General features: G+C 40.4%; 1 protein-coding gene across 1 annotated transcript in view; it reads left to right on the top strand.

The window, feature by feature from the left end:
* The window catches only part of rgs11 (regulator of G protein signaling 11), a 172,504-nt gene that overhangs the window by 95,153 nt on the left and 60,379 nt on the right, over nucleotides 1-16,972 (top strand). Inside the window, exons 10-13 of the mRNA XM_072267311.1 lie at nucleotides 1,204-1,227; nucleotides 3,024-3,085; nucleotides 3,450-3,563; nucleotides 5,390-5,505. Of these exons, the coding sequence (XP_072123412.1) occupies nucleotides 1,204-1,227; nucleotides 3,024-3,085; nucleotides 3,450-3,563; nucleotides 5,390-5,505 (316 nt within the window). The remainder of the gene's footprint in view (nucleotides 1-1,203; nucleotides 1,228-3,023; nucleotides 3,086-3,449; nucleotides 3,564-5,389; nucleotides 5,506-16,972) is intronic.

The raw sequence follows: 16,972 nt of genomic DNA, 5'->3' as shown, positions 1-16,972 counted from the left end.
TAACACACACAAAATACTGGAGGAGCCCAGCAGGTCAGGCAGCATCAATGGAACGGAATAAAGAGTCAACATTTCGGGCCAAGACCTTTCATTCGGACTGTGTAATTAGGACAGACAAGCTTATGCCAAATATAAGTATTTGTAGAAAGAAAATGTTCCTTAACATTATTGTTTGAATCTTCTGACATTTTTTTAAACATAATTCCTTCTACGATATAAACTTCAGCAAGTTATTATTGGTGCACAAGGTTTTTATTTGGGTGCTGATCCAAGTGAAATCTAGAGAATAACATTGTTTTATGATATAATTCCCAGATTATTATAGCATGACCCTCCTGTCACCAAGTCCACTGGAACCATGAATCACACATCAAAATGGAAATATAAACATCCAGGATCACAAACTTTTTCCAGTCTGTTAAGTGCCCAGAGCTTGTGCCCACAGGCTGCTATTTATGTGAGGACAGGCTCACGGAGTCCACTGATGGCCTTTTGTTTCTGGAGAATATTGTTAAATAATTCTAGATTGGACTATTAACCAAGCAAAGGTAGTCGTACGAGAAAGTCAAGCCCTTTGTAATAGATTGGTCAGTGTAACCTGTGAAGTACTATTAAAAATACTGTACCAGGAAATTGTACTAACTATAACTAATCTCTGATTTTTGTTCTTTGCATCTATTCCTGTGAAGTAAGTATTGACACATTGTTAAAGTTGCTTTGCTTGTTAATTTGTAGTAGCCACGCCTCCTTACAGGGTCTCGTAGCAATGGGAAACTTAATTTATATGAAACAGAATTAGTCTTAATGAAAGGGTTGAATTTATTATCAAGTATTTTCTTTTCTTTGTGAAAGTTGCAGATAACTAGAAATGCATTTTAAACTAAACTTTTTTGGAGATTAGTTAAAGTACAGATTTTGCAATGTGTAGTAATTATTTGTAAGATACTGATTGCTATCTGTAGCTTTGGATTTGGAAGCAAAGTGGCTGCTCTTGTCACTGACCCCATAGGAAGAATTCCACTCTAGCAATCAAAATCTGATTTGATTAAAGGCAAATGTTGAGTTCATGGTTACATAAGTATAAAGAGAGAAAACTGGAGTGTTTAATTGCTTTCAAATCACTTGCCAAAATGTTTATATAGTGGAGTTCAGTTAGATCAGTGATAATGGCAAATAATCTGCTGTGTGTTCTTTAACAGGAAGAATAGTGCGTACTACAAGAAAGAGGTGAGACCACAAATGGATGGTACTTTTCTCCCAGCTATCTACTTTTGTGATGGTATAGGATATTTGATTTAACTAACTATGCTGCTTCACTTGAATTCTTCACCCTTCTTATTGGGAGTATGATCATTCTAAATGAAAAATATTGACTCCTAATTAACACAATTGTGCTTGAGCACGTTTGATAAATAGAACTGCTGGTTTGTGGACTGTTGGTGCTTCTGTTTATTGCCTGGTGGGGTGGAGGGGGGTCGGTGCTTCTTCTGGCGCAGATGGGGTGGATGGAAGGCTTTGTGCTTTTTATTGCTGCTTGTGCAGTGCTTCGATGTTTCTATTATTCTGTGGGGTTTCTTTGTTTCATGGATGTCTGTCGAGGACGAGTTTCAGGTTGTATACTGGATAGATAATCTGATATTAAATGTACTTTGAAGCCTTTGAAAATTAGAAGGTCAGACCTTGTACCCCCTCCACCCCGGAATTAACACCGTTGTATTGGTCACCTTTCAGCCGAGAGTGTGGTCTCACCTCATGGTGGAGTGCCCAGCAATGTTGCACTGTTCAGACACATTTTCATCGAGGGAATAAGTGGGAAGAAAGGAAATGCACTTGAAACTGCCTGGGTCCTCTTTTTCATGTACAGAGCAAACGCTCTTAGCCAAATGCAAATTAAATAGTGCTTTGAGTGTGTACAGGCTGTAGTTTCCCTGTCAGGTGCAGATTTCTTATTATTACAACAAAAAAAAGACAAAAGGGCACTCCTTACACCCTCTCTCCTGATTTCCTGGCAACCCACTCTCTCTCCCAGCACTCAACCCCTTCCCTCATTTGTAATTCATCAATGTGGGGCAAACTCAAAATGCACAACACACTGTTAGAAATAAGGCTAACATAGATACTTAGTAAATGTTGTTCCCTTGATTAAGCTCAAAAGGTTTGCTGAGGTCTAATAGTAATTGGAAGCAAGCATGGCATTTGATTTCAGACCTCATTCTCAGCTCATTGGCACCTCTGAGTTATGGACATTGAGGGACAGATCTGTAAAGTATAGTGATACCTAAATATTGTACTGCTGCATTGCTTAAAAGCAAAGACTGGTGAAAACATGATGACAGAGTACTTTTGAGGATGGTAAAATAGTGAATTTATTGTCCGGGTGTGGTATTTCAAGTTGAATTTTATTTTGAAAGTTTAATCAAAGACCTTTACAGGGAGAGGAGAATTCTGCAGTTAGTTTTGTATTTTGAAGCACTGTGATCTTTATTTCTATTTATCTCATTAGTCATGTGTATCCTTGATGCTGTAGTTTATCACCTCAAAGTTTATTATAACATTAGTATTATAGAACTGACTAAAATTACTTTTTAGATTGAATGGTGGGTGAAAGGATAATTTATTTCAAGCATCATAAAATACAGTTACTTAGTGATTGAACTACTTTTGACCTGGAAAGGGATCAGATTTAATTTTTGTCTATTTAAATATTAAGTGGCTTTACGAATGACAGTATCTTCCATTGCCTTATGAAGTGCCTTGGGGTGTTTTCTGTATTTTTTTAAATAACTAAAGGCTTGTTTACTTTAGCAAGCAGTTAGAAAGCAGTCAACAGATCACTGAAGTAAGGCTGATTAGCTCACTGCAGATCTACTATACTGATGACAAGGCTGTGTGGAATTGTGCATGTCCTATATGGCACAGACTGGATTAATTAATGAAAAAAGCTGTTTAGAATATTTATGAATATTAAACCCATAATAACTGTTTTTGTTATTTTCATTTCAATTGTTCCATTTGACATTTAGATTGAATACTACACAAATGCATTAACCAGATCAAGAGTCAAATCTTCAATTTCTTTGGAGGGGTATGATATTTTTCTCTTTTTCTTTATTACTTCAGTGCTGTAACATTGATACATTTGGAAACTTCTCTGCTAAGTAAAGGAAAACCTCCCAAGTTTGGTTAATATCAGCCAGACCTCAGTGGACATTTACAGTATAGCTTCCCACTGCTGGCAAACTTGCTCTGAACATAATGATTTCTTGGTGAAGAATGGAAGTGTTAGTCAGAGACTCACTTCCATGACGGATTTAATTACAAGTTTAGCACTGCTTTGTGGCAGTATATGTAGGCATTTTGTTCGAAAAATGCCATCTTCCATTTGCTATTTTAATCTGCAGATACCTGTGATTATGACCTGTGAAAACCATCTGCTGTTTCATTTGTAGATTTGTGAGGCACTGTGAGCAATATCTTCTGCATGATCCGATAATGTCTGGCTGTCTGCCCGGCAACCCTTGGATTACAAGTGGAACTATATACTGGACAATGAATGCTGATTTGTAAGTACTTAAAATATTTGCAAATACTTTACTTCAGGTTAATAGGTTAGTTTCAGATGACACATGTGAAATAGAATATGCAGATACTACCAAATCCGCAAGTGTTTCCTCCACTCCCACTACATAAAGTCACAATGACTCGCTACATTTAGAAAAAAGTATCTTAACTTTCTTAATATTTTTCAAAATAGCTTAAACCATTGTCCCTTGTAGCATGTTCCTTAATCTTTGGGGGCAGTTTCTCCTTATTTATTTGACTAAACTCCAGGAAGAAATGTATTAAATCATCCCTTAATCATTTTTGCTCCAAGGAAGCCAACCGTGGACTCCCTAGCGAAGGGTCTCGGCCCGAAACGTCGACTGTACTTCTTCCTACAGATGCTGCCTAGCCTGTTGCGTTCCACCAGCATTTTGTGTGTGTTGCCTGGACTCCCTGGTCTTTTCAAGTGACTGAAGTTTTGCATCAGCTGTACAACCCCTGAAAACCTCTTTTGTAGCTTTGCTAATATATTGACATTTTTCCAAAAGGATGGCGTTTAGAATGTAACACACATCAAAGTTGCTGGTAGGACAAAGACAACAAAGTTGTTGTCAGGACGAAGGGTCTCGGCCTGAAACGTCGACTGCACCTCTTCCTACAGATGCTGCCTGGCCTGCTGCGTTCACCAGCAACTTTGATGTGTGTTGCTTGAATTTCCAGCATCTGCAGAATTCCTGTTGTTGGCGTTTAGAATGTAGTACCTTAGCTGAGATCTAGCCAGTGCTATATTTTTTTTCCTCTTAACTGTTTAAAAAGTGCTTTATTCTTTTAAAGCAAACACAAATTGTCCTCAGTAGGTCAGGCAGCATCAATCGAGAGGTATAAGCAGTTATGTTTCAAGTTTTTGATGCCTCTCCTCTTTCCCTTTCTCCCATGATCCATTCTCCTCACCTATCAAATTCCTCTTCTTCAGCCAGCTTCTCACTTCATTCCCACTTCCCCACACACCAATGTACTTTCCCCCTCAGCTGGCTTCACCTATCACCTGCCAGCTTGTATTCCTTCCCCTCTCCCCACCTTATTCTGACCTGCAGTCTTCCTTTCCAGTCCTGATGAAGAGTTTTGGCCCAAAATGTTAATTGTTCATCTCCATAGATGATGCCTGAACTGCTGAGTTCCTCCAGCATTTTGCATGTATTGCTCTGGATTTTCAGCATCTGCAAAATCTCTTGTGTAAAAGACGTAATTACGAGTATATCCCCTGGGACTCCCCATTCCAGCATCTCCATTTACATTATTTTACTGCCTTTTCTTCCTAGAAAGATGCACTGTAGTGCCCAGTGGCATATTGTACCTGAGGTATGTATGCCCGTTTCCACAACTATGCGAAGCACCAGCTACAAGTTAAGCTGCTATTTTTATAGGCAAGGGAAGTGAAAGCACTTTCTTTCAAACCATGGATGTAATGTGCCCATTTCCCCAAGGACAGTAGTTCCAGGGAAAGGTTAAGAATCTTGGACCTTGGAATTGATTGCAGCAAGCCCTTTAGCAGGCCTTCTCTTTCTCAGCCAATATAAATGAGCATTGGTTTATCTAATCACAGTGTGTGAACAAGAAGTACCTCAAGCGAGCTTTCTGTTGCCATGGTAAAGTATCCCTTTCTTTCCCCCTCCCCATCCCCCACAGGATATATTCCCACAGAAATATCTAAGAAAATTGTTAAGTTATTTGTTCCTGGCCAGTGACCAAAGATATAGTGTAATTATCCAGATTAGGTTGTATTATTCGGTTAGTAATCTATGCAGCAAAGCAGAACAGATGTTGACTGATTTCCCGCTGTTGACAGAGTGGCTGTCCCAACAAGGTTACGTGTGGAACGCTGGGCTTTCAGTTTTCAGGAGCTGCTCAAAGATCCCTTGGGGCGGCAGGAATTTAGACGCTTTCTGGAAAAAGAGATAAGTGGTAAGCACAATACAATCAAAATTGTGTAATAACTGGCTCACCTGCTCATATTTAAAAGGGCGGCAGATTGTTGGTGTCTACCTGACATCTAAAGTGACCCAGATTAGATTTTGATATTGCGTGAAGTTTGCCTGTCCTCCCCTTTCGCAGGGTGTATTTCTCCCAGATGCTCCGGGTTCTATCCACATCCCAAAGATGTGGTGGCCGGTTAGCTGATGATGTAAGTTTCTCTCGTGTAGGTGAGTGGTGGGAGAATCGGTGGGAGTTGATGGACATGTGAGAAAGAATAGACTGCAGAGGATCAAATGGGGACTGGAACTTATGAGGGTCAGAAGTGGAGAGAGTGAGCAATTTCAAATTGCTGGATGTCAAGATCTCGGAGGATCTAACCTGGCCCCAACATATCGATGCAGCTATAAAGAAGGCAAGGCGGCGGCTATATTTCATTGGGAGTTTGAAGAGATTTGCTTTGTCATCTGAAGCACTCAAACATCTATAGCTGTACCGTGGGGAGCATTCTGACAGGCTGCATCACTGTCTCGTATGCGGGAGGGGGGGGCTACTACACGGGATCAAAGAAAGTTGCAGAGAGTTGTGAACTTAAGTCAGCTCCATCTTGGGTAGTAGTCTTAATAGTATCCAAGACATCTTCAAGGAGTGGTGCCTCAGAACGGCAACATCTATTATTAAGGGCTCCTGTCACTCAGGACATGCCGTCTTCTCATTGAAGAGTAGGAGGTAGGTAGTAAGAGTAAGAGTATCAGGTAGGAGGTACAGAAGCCTGAAGGCACACATAGAGACATAGAAAAGAGGTGCAGGAGTAGGCTATTCGGCCCTTCGAGCCTGCACCGCCATTTATTATGATCATGGCTGATCATCCAACTCAGAACCCTGCACCAGCCTTCCCTCCATACCCCCTGATCCCCGTAGCCACAAGGGCCATATCTAACTCCCTCTTAAATATAGCCAATGAACTGGCCTCAACTGTTTCCTGTGGCAGAGAATTCCACAGATTCACTACTCTGTGTGAAGAAGTTTTTCCTAATCTCGGTCCTAAAAGGCTTCCCCTTTATCCTCAAACTGTGACCCCTTGTTCTGGACTTCCCCAACATCGGGAACAATCTTCCTGCATCTAGCCTGCCACACAGTCAGTGATTCAGGGACAGCTTCTTCCCCTCTGCCATCCGATTCCTAAAGGGACATTGAACCCAGAAACATACCTCATGTTTTTTAAAAATTAAATATTATTTCTGTTTTTGCACTATTTTTAATCTATTTTATATATATTTCCTGTCATTGATTTACATATTTACGTAAATTTCACAACACGTGCCGGTGATATTAAACCTGATTCTGATTTATGGCAATACTGAGACCAGCATCGACTCAATGGGCCAGGTTGCTTCCTATCTATGTTACAACAAAATATAAGCTTATTTATATAGGCTTTAATATTTGTTTAAATAAATGATCTTTATCTCTGCTGTAACCCTGGTATGAGATGGAGTTGGAATCTACCCTATATTTAGAGTCATGGAGCAGTACAGAATGAATACAGGCTCTTTGGCCCAATAAGTTCAGGTTGACATCATTGTCCAGCTGGCTAGTGCATTTGATCCATATCTCTCCAGACCCTTCCCCTCCATGGGCCTATCTAGTGCTTCTTCAATGATATTATTGTTCCTGCCTCAACCACTTTCACTGGCAGTTCATTCCAAATACTCATCCTTCTCTGTGTCAGAAAGTTGCCTCTTAGGTGCCTTTTAAATCCTTACCTTCTCACCCTAAGTCTATGCCCCTTGTTTTGGACTCCTTTGATGCTGTTACCATCCACCTTACCTATGCCCCTCACACTGTTAAACACTTCTCTGAGGTTGCTCCTCATTCTCCTGAATTCCAGGGAATTTACATGGCCTGGCAAACCTTTCCCTTTAACGCTTTCCAACTTAACCACATCTTTGACAGGGTGACCAAGATTGTGCACGGGTACTCCAAGTAGCCTTACAAGTAAACAACCGCAGCATAATGTCCCAGCTTCTATACTCAGTGCCCTGACTACTGAAGGTCAACATGTAAATGCCTTTTCCACCACCTTACCTATGATGCTGCTTTCAATGAACTATGCATTTATATGCAAATGTCACTCCTCTATTTAAAAAGGGGGCAAGGAAGCAAAAAGAAAATTATAGACCTGTTAGCTTGACATCGGTGGTTGGGAAGTTGTTGGAGTCGATTGTCAAGGATGAGGTTATGGAGTACCTGGAGGCATATGACAAGATAGGCAGCACTCAGCATGGTTTCCTTAAAGGAAAATCCTGCCGGACAAACCTATTACAATTTTTTGAGGAAATCACAAGTAGGCTAGACAAGGGAGATGCAATGGATGTTGTATATTTGGATTTTTCAGAAGGCCTCTGACAAGGTGCCACACATGAGGCTGCTTAACAAGATAAGAGCCCATAGAATTACGGGAAAGTTACATACGTGGATAGGGTGTTGGCTGATTGGCAGGAAACAGAGAGTGGGAATAAAGGTTACCGGTGGTGTTTCATAGGGGTCCGTGTTGGGGCCGCTTCTTTTTACATTGTACATCAACAATTTGGATTATGGAATAGATGGCTTTGTGGCTAAGTTTGCTGACGATATGAAGATAGGTGGAGGGGCCGGTAGTGCTGAGGAAACAGAGAGTCTGCAGAGAGACTTGGATAGATTGGAAGAATGGGCAAAGAAGTTGCAAATGAAATACAATGTTGTAAAGTGTATGGTTATGCATTTTGGCAGAAGAAATAAATGGGCAGACTATTATTTAAACGGGGAGAGAATTCAAAGTTCTGAGATGCAACGGGACTTGGGAGTCCTCGTGCAGGATACCCTTAAGGTTAACCTCCAGGTTGAGTCAGTGGTGAAGAAGGCGAATGCAATGTTGGCATTCATTTCTAGAGGAATAGAGTATACGAGCAGGGATGTGATGTTGAGGCTCTATAAGGCGCTGGTAAGACCTCACTTGGAGTACTGTGGGCAGTTTTGTTCTCCTTATTTAAGAAAGGATGTGCTGATGTTGGAGAGTGTACAGAGAAGATTCACTAGAATTATTCTGGGAATGAGAGGGTTAACATATGAGGAACGTTTGTCTGTTCTTGGACTGTAGAAGAATGAGGGGGACCTCACAGAAACATTTCGAATGTTGAATGGCATGGACAGAGTGGATGTGGCAAAGTTATTTCCCATGATGGGGGAGTCTAGTACGAGAAGGCATGACTTAAGGATTGAAGGGTGCCCATTCAGAACAGAGATGTGAAGAAATTTTTTTAGCCAGAGGGTGGTGAATCTATAGAATTTGTTGCCATGGGTGGCAGTGGAGGCCAAGTCATTGGGTGTATTTAAGGCAGAGATTGATAGGTATCTGAGTAGCCAGGGCATCAAAGGTTATGGTGAGAAGGCGGGGGAGTGGGACTAAATAGGAGAATGGATCAGCTTATGATAAAATGGCAGAGCAGACTCAATGGGCCAAATGGCCGACTTCTGCTCCTTTGTCTTATGGTCTTAAGGTCTTATTCTCCTCTATCCCTCCCTTTGCTATCAACAACACCTAATTTTGTGTTATCTGCAAATTTGCTGATCAAGCCTTGTATATTCACATTTTATTATTTATAAAGATGATTACAAAGCAAGATTCCCCACGTTGACCCTTGCAACACAACACCAGTCACTTTCTCCATTCTGAGAACATCCTTCAACCACCACCTTCTGCTTCTAACCTCTGAGCCATTTTTGAGTTTGCCTTGATTCCATGGGACCTAATCTTCACAGATCAGCCTACTTCGACAGGGACCTTGCCAAAGGCCCTGCTGAAGCCTAAAGAGACAACGTTCACTACCCTCCCCTCATCATGCTTTTGGTTACCTCATCAAAGAGTTCTAAAAGATTTGTTGTAGAACAGTTGGAGAAAGATTTTATTTATTGCTGATCTGTGGTGAATGGACAAAGTGTTGCTCTTCCAAAATAGAATCTCTTTCATGTGAAAGCTGTTCCAAGAATTGGCATTTATTCCCCAGAGCCAAGCAGTTACGGCAGTAAATGTCCATTCTGTGATCCATTGTTTTCTGGTTGCAAAGGAAACTTCTGTTGAAGTGTTCCTTAAATCCTATTTGTGATAGATGTCACTCTGAAGTGGCCTCTTTAACTCATATGTTTTGGTCTTGTCCTCTTTTGGAAAAATATTGGAAAGATATTTTTGATATTATTTCAACAGTTCTATGCTTTGATTTAAACCCCCATCCTATTACGGCAATTTTTGGATTGCCAATGGTAGAACATAGACCTTTGTCTTCTTCAGCCTGTCGGATGATAGCATTTGTTACTTTAGTGGTGAGAAGATCTATTTTGTTGAACTGGAAGGAAACTAATCCTCCAACTACATTCCAATGGTTTTCTCAAACTATATTAAGTTTAAATTTAGAAAAAATTAGAAGTGATATTTTTGACCCTTCGGTTAAATTTGAAGAAACTTGGAAACCTTTTATGCAACATTTTCATATGATGTAATCTGACCTTTCCGAATCATTTTTTTAAACTTAAATTATATGATTAGAGGAGCGGAGTTAACGACATTACTGAACGCGTCTGATACAAGCTATTGGTCTAGCCTTGTTTTGCCTTTTTTGGGGTTTTTTTTTGGTTTATATATTTTTTTTCTTTTTATTTTTTAATGACTAATTTCATTATGAGTTTGGAAGTCTTTTATATCTATGTTACTTAAAATTCGTTTTATATATGCTGATTAGCATTATTCCAATTTCTTTGTACCAAATTTGTTATTGAGTTTATAATTTTGAAAATTAATAAAAAGATTTAAAAAGAAAAGGAAGAGACTTCCAAGATCGAGTATGGAGTGAGTCGGTGCATGTGAGTGTGGCTCCCGATTCTTATTGAAAATCTACCTGTTTATCTTTGCCGTATACTCAAGATAACTGAATGTTTACCGTTGTGAACAACATGGGACATAGCTGGACATTGAAATGGCAAGTAGAATGTACCTTCGAAGTAAAACTGGGGAAAAAGATAGCAAAGCCTCGAGCAAGAAGGCGGATGTTACAGTAATGGCGCCGTTGCATGCTGCTGGAACTGGACCCAAACCTGCACTACCCGATGACTTGGAGAGGCTTCGTTTAGTACTTATTACTGACATGACGCAAGCGGTGCATTCTGCCCTAAAAAGAGAACTTGAAGATGCTTTATCACCAGTGAATGCTACCATGGAACAAATTATGTCTTCTTACGAGTCGCACGATGAATGCATTCGTGGGGTTGAAGACGGCCTGAATGATTACAGTGACCGACTGGTGAGCGCCGAAGCTGCCATTGCAGCGTTGCAGAGCGAAAACGCATTCCTGAAGGGAAAGCTTGATGACCTGGAAAATCGGTCGCAGAGATCCAATCTGAGAGTGGTCGGCATTCCTGAAAATTTGGAAGGTTCGGACTCTGTTAAATTTATGACTGAGTTTTTTGACAAAGTGCTGGGGACAAATTTTTCCCCAAGTCCTCTCGTACTTTCGCGTGCTCACCGAGTCGGACGTAAACCATCCGGTGTCTCTGGAGCCAAGCAAACGAGACCAAGAACGTTCCTGGTTTGCTTTCACTTTTTTCAAGATAAGCAACGCATCATCAACAGACGGAAGCAGAAGCTGTATTTCCGCGGACACCGCGTGTTTTTTTATGAAGATTTTAGTGCGGAGCTGGGGAGAAAATGAGCAGGTTTCAAGGAGGTGAAATCCCTGCTTTACGGGAAAGGGCTCAGGTTTGGCCTCTTGTATCCTGCCGAGCTCCGGGTCATACATGAAGGTAAAAAGCATTATTTCCATACACCAGAGGTGGCCAAAGAGTTTCACCATTCGCGCTGGGGAAAAGAAGAATGAGAAGAGCAATGACTTTCTTTTTTAGGTTATCCATGCAGCATGGAAGGGGCCTCATGCCAAGGCAAACTGTTAATTTTCACAATCCACTTCTTTGTTCATTTTTTCCAGTTTAATTTGTGGAACGCGATCAGGTCGAACTGCTATGCTGCCGAAACTGATTAACAAAAACTTTCAACCAGCAAGATGTAAATATTTGGGATTTGTATCTCGGGCGTTTAAGTTGCTCTGTTTTTTTTTTTGTTTTTAATCCTTAGCTTGACCTGTGTCATCTTTAGCCTATATGTTATATTAAAGGTAGTATAAGTGATAGAATAAATGTTAAGGAGGGGAGCCATCCTAGATTAGATTGAAAGTTGGGCTGTATGGGGAACGCCATGGAAGTTGGGTTTTGCCTGCGATCATCCTCAATTGGGGAGGTAGATCTAGGTTTCGGGGGTTAATTGGGTTTTTTGGTTGTTTGTGTAAAGGGGTGGGGGGAGTGTTTTGGGGGATTACCATGGCAGTTTATTCTTTTGTGTGTTACGGATTGATCAGACTTTCTTTTCATTGTGCGTTATTGTGTGCAACTGATGCCCTCGCACTGTTTTGGATTGTAGGCCCTGTGTGTCTTTTGATATGGTTAACGTGAGTGCTGCTGATGGAGGCCACCCTGTGAGGTTTATTTCTTGGAATGCAAAGGGGCTCAATGGTCCAGTTAAAAGAGCTAAAGTTTTCTCCCATCTGAAACAATTAAAAGCAGATATACTATTTCTACAGGAGACACATTTAAGAGTGGAGGACCATAATAGACTTCGTAAAGCATGGATTAGTCAGGTTTTTCATTCCAGATTTAATAGTAGGTCCAGGGGGGTGGCAATATAATCACCAAAAGAATGCAGCTCACACCATCTGATATAATCAGTGACCCTAATGGTCGCTTTATTATAGTCTCTGGTTCTCTCTTTCAGATACCTGTTATTTTGGTAAATGTTTATGCTCCTAATTGGGACGATGTCCAATTTGCAAATAAGGTTTTGTCATTAATACCTAACCTGAATACACATAAGCTAACCTTTTCCGGAGATTTGAACTGTGCTATTGACCCACTGCTTGATAGGTCATGCCCTAGGGGAACATTTTCTGGTATGGCAAAGGCCTTCTCGATGTTTATGCAACAAAATGGTTATATGGATCCTTGGAGATTTTTGAATCCATCAGTTAGGCAATTCTCTTTCTTCTCTCATGTTCACCACTCCTATTCTAGACTAGACTATTTCTTTATAGATAACTCCTTGATACCAATGATTAGACAAATTGAATACACTGCTATAGTTATATCTGATCACTCACCCGTGAAACTGGACCTATGTTTTCCTATAAACGTTAGAGAACGGCCTCTGTGGAGACTTAATCCCCTTTTGCTTTCTAATGAGAAATTTCGTAGTTATATATCGGCTAATATTGACACATTCTTTGAGTAACAAAACTGAGTCGGTATCGTACTCTTTACTTTGGGAAACTTTAAAAGCTTACTTGAGGGGTCAAATAATATCTTATACTTCACATACCAATAAAGAGTGTAGGAAGGAAATGCAAGTGTTATTGCAATCTATTTTGGACCTGGATAGAAAATACTCTGAGGCACCCACTGCGGAATTATATAAAAGCCAGGTTGATTTGCAAGCGAAGTTTAATCTTCTATCTACAAACCTATCAGAACAATCAATTCTTAAGACACGTGGCCTCTATTATTGATATGGTGACAAGGCGAGCCGGCTTATGGCTCATCAGTTGAAACGTCAAGCTGCATCACGACTTATTCCCCAGATAAGAGACACGCACCAGAACTTGAGAAGCAATCCAAAAGAGATTAATAACATCTTTGCAACTTTTTATTCCTCTCTGTATGCCTCAGAGTTCCCTTCAGATAAAACAAATATGGAACATTTTTTAGATAATTTGGAAATACCAACTCTTGAACCAGAGGAGGTGGAGAACCTAGATCAGACTCTTGGGCAGGAAGAGATTAATAATGCCATTATGGCTATGCAGAGTGGTAAGTCCCCAGGTCCTGATGGTTATCCAATAGAATTTTATAAGAACTTTAAGGATAAGCTCATACCGGTCCTTCTAGAAGTGTTTCAGGAATCTTTGGAGAGCGGCTGCTTACCCCTTTCTCTTTCACTACTTCTTAAAAAGGACAAGGACCTGACTCAATGTGTATCATATCGCCCCATCTCACTTTTGAATGTAGATGTGAAAATTTTGGCTAAAGTGCTTGCATGTCGTTCAGAACGTCCCCTTCCCAAGATAATTTCAGATGATCAAACAGGTTTTATTAAAAATCACTATTCTTTTTTTAATATCCGTCGACTGGCTGATGTGGTTTATTCACCCAGTGATTCTCCAAGTCCAGAGGTTGTTATCTCCTTGGATGCAGAGAAGGTGTTTGATAGAGTGGAGTGGGTATACTTGTTTAGTGTTTTGGAGAAATTTGGATTTGGCAGAATATTTATAGCTTGGGTTAAGCTATTACACCACTCGCCTTTAGCATGTAAACAGACAAATTATTTTCGATCTGACTATTTCCCATTAACACGTGGCACTTGCCAAGGCTGCCCATTGTCCCCTCTTCTTTTTGCAATTGCAATTGAGCCTCTTTCTATTGCACTTAAGTCAACTACATTATTTCAAGGTGTTAGAAGAGGGGACATGGAACACCGTGTTTCCCTATATGCTGATGACCTCGTACTTTATGTTAGCGACCCTGTAGGTAGTAGTCCTGCTATTGTGTCATTATTAGGTCAATTTGGAGCCTTCTCTGGCTATAAACTGAACTTTCAAAAAAGCAAATGCTTTCCCATTAATAACTTGGTCCTACAGATCTGACAGGAATCCTTGCCTTTTCCTTTATCTCAAGATGGTTCTATATACCTAGGAATACATATTACTCACTCTTTTACATCTCTGTTTGAAGCTAACTACAAGCCTCAGGTTAGCCAAATGAAGGCTGATTTCGAGAGATGGCGCAGTTTACCCCTTACTATAGCTGGGAGAATTCAGTCAGTGAAAACAACTATACTTCCTAGATTTCTCTATTTGTTTCAGTGTTTGCCAGTTTTCTTATCTAAATTATTTTTTAAATCAGTCGACCAAGCTATAACCTCCTTTATTTGGGAAAATAAGGTCCCAAGGGTTAATAAGCACACTCTCCAACGAGGTCGTAATGTAGGTGGAGTGGGTCTTCCCAGCTTTATTCATTATTACTGGGCATCGAACATTCAAAAAGTATTATTTTGGCTTCACCAGCTAGATATAATCTGGTGCCTGCTTGAGTCACGGTCTTGCCACTCCTCGCTCTCCCAGCTTTGGTGTATTCTTCCTTACCATTGAAATCCTCTCAATTCACATCTAACCTGGTCGTGCTCTCCACCCTCAAAATTTTTAATCGATTTCTCTGCCACTGTAAGTTCATATCAGCTTCAGTTTTGGGCCCCATTCATAAAAATCATTTATTTTCTCCCTCCACATTCGGTTCAGCTTTCAGACAATGGGGTTTGAACGGTCTTATGTGCATTAAGGATTTGTATACTGATAACATATTTGATAGTTTTGATAACCTGCGCGGTATGTATGGCATAATCATTTTTTTAAATACCTGCAGATTTGCCACTTTGTCAAGGAAAAATTTCCTTCTTTTCCTGTTCTACCACCTGCTATGTTATGGGAAAAATTCACTCTTAGCTTTAAAAATAAGGGGCTGATCTCTGAACTATACTCTCAGCTGATGTCTTTGGAAGTTCAAGATCTAAACAAAACTAAGAGTAGGTGGGAGGATGACCTCGGTATGGATCTGGCTGAGGAATATTGGGCAAAAGTATTGAATAGGGTTCATTTCTCATCATCATGTGCTAGACTTGGGTTTATACAATTTAAAGTTTTACACAGGATACATTTAAGTAAAGCCAGACTGGCAGACATATACCCTGGGACAGACGCTGGCTGTGACAGGTGTTCCTTCTCTCCGGCTGGTTTAGTACATGCATTTTGGTCATGCCTTCGGCTTGATGACTATTGGGCACTGCTTTTTAAAATTATCAGTGAGGTTTTGGGGGTGACACTGAGACCGTGCCCGCTTATAGCTGTATTTGGTGTGTCAGATGATGATTTGGGTTTAAATGCAAGCCGGTCAGATATCATTGCATTTACATCGCTATTGGCCCGTAGGAGAATTTTGCTGGTTTGGAAATCTGCCACTCTCCCAACTGCTGCTGCTTGGTTAGAAGATGTAATGTTTTTTCTGAAATTAGAAAAGATTAAATTCACTTTGAGGGGGTCTGTGAAAAAGTTCTATTCGAAATGGGGACCTTGCTTATCATATTTTGGGAGTCTTAAGGAGTTACCTACTAGTTGAGGGCATTTGAGTGTACTTGGGAAGTTGCCTCCCATTTAACACGCTTATAATTTACCTCACAGGGTGGTTGATGAATTGTAAATATGAGTGTATTTTGGATCATCTGACATGTTGCAGATGTGTGTGAGCCGTCGTCTTGAAGTAGTGTGGGGGTATGGTTGTGAAATGTCCGTACTTGTATTTGTGAATTGTTGTGTTGTAAATATATTAGCTGCCATGATATGTTCGGGGAGGGCGGGTGGGGGGCGGTTTGTTTTGGGGGTACGATACTAAAGCAAAATGGAGGAAAATGTAATCCATTGTATATTCTGTATTGTGTCATTCCTTCAATAAAAATAAATTTAAAAAAAAAAGAAGTGTTCTTTATCTAGCTCAAGCTCACCATGCTGGGATACCAATACACCTCTGTGAGGAATTATGAAAGGGTAGATTTATAGTGAATTTTCAACAGTGCTCAGGAATTCAAAATAACAAATTGTGTTCTGAACAAGAAAAGAAAGAACAAAATCATATCAATAGACGACCACAGCATGGTAGAGTAGTTGGTCAGGCATAATACTATCACAGTGCTCGGGGTTCAGTTCCACTGCTGTGTGTAAGGAGTTTGTTTGTTCTCTCTGTGACTGAAGTTTTTCCCCATGTGCTGGTTTCCTCCCAAATTCCAAAACCATAGGGGTTAATGGGTTAATCAGTCACATGGGCATAAATGGGCAGCACGAACTCGTTGGGCTGGTGGAGCCTGTTACCAAACCTTTCAGTAAAGAAAATAAAAAGAAAGAAATAAGATTGCATCAATGTTTGTATTATAACAAATAAAATAATAATTGGCATAAAGAATTGAAATGTGAAATGCTGGTAGGAATAACCTAAAATGAAAACAGAAAATGCCAAAGATACTCAGCAGGTCAAGCAGCATCTGTGGTAGGAGACAAAAGTGTGGATGCTTCAGATCAATATCCTTTCACCAAAAGTGGGAAAAACGAGGGGGAAAAAAAGCCTGCTTTGAATTGGTGAGAAGAGGGAGGAGTGGAGAGAACAAAGGGAATAGTTACAGTGGGGTGGAGACCAAGAGAATCCCGATGATACAGATGGTATTGGTGCTGTATGTGAGAGGGTGGTGAAGGCTGTTAATGATAGCTGGAGGAAGTGTAAATACAGG

Source organism: Mobula birostris, chromosome 9 (assembly GCF_030028105.1).
Source record: "Mobula birostris isolate sMobBir1 chromosome 9, sMobBir1.hap1, whole genome shotgun sequence".
In the NCBI taxonomy this organism is placed as follows: Eukaryota; Metazoa; Chordata; class Chondrichthyes; order Myliobatiformes; family Myliobatidae; genus Mobula; species Mobula birostris.
Note: the sequence above shows the minus strand (reverse complement) of the source record. Positions and strands in the feature narration are given on the sequence as shown.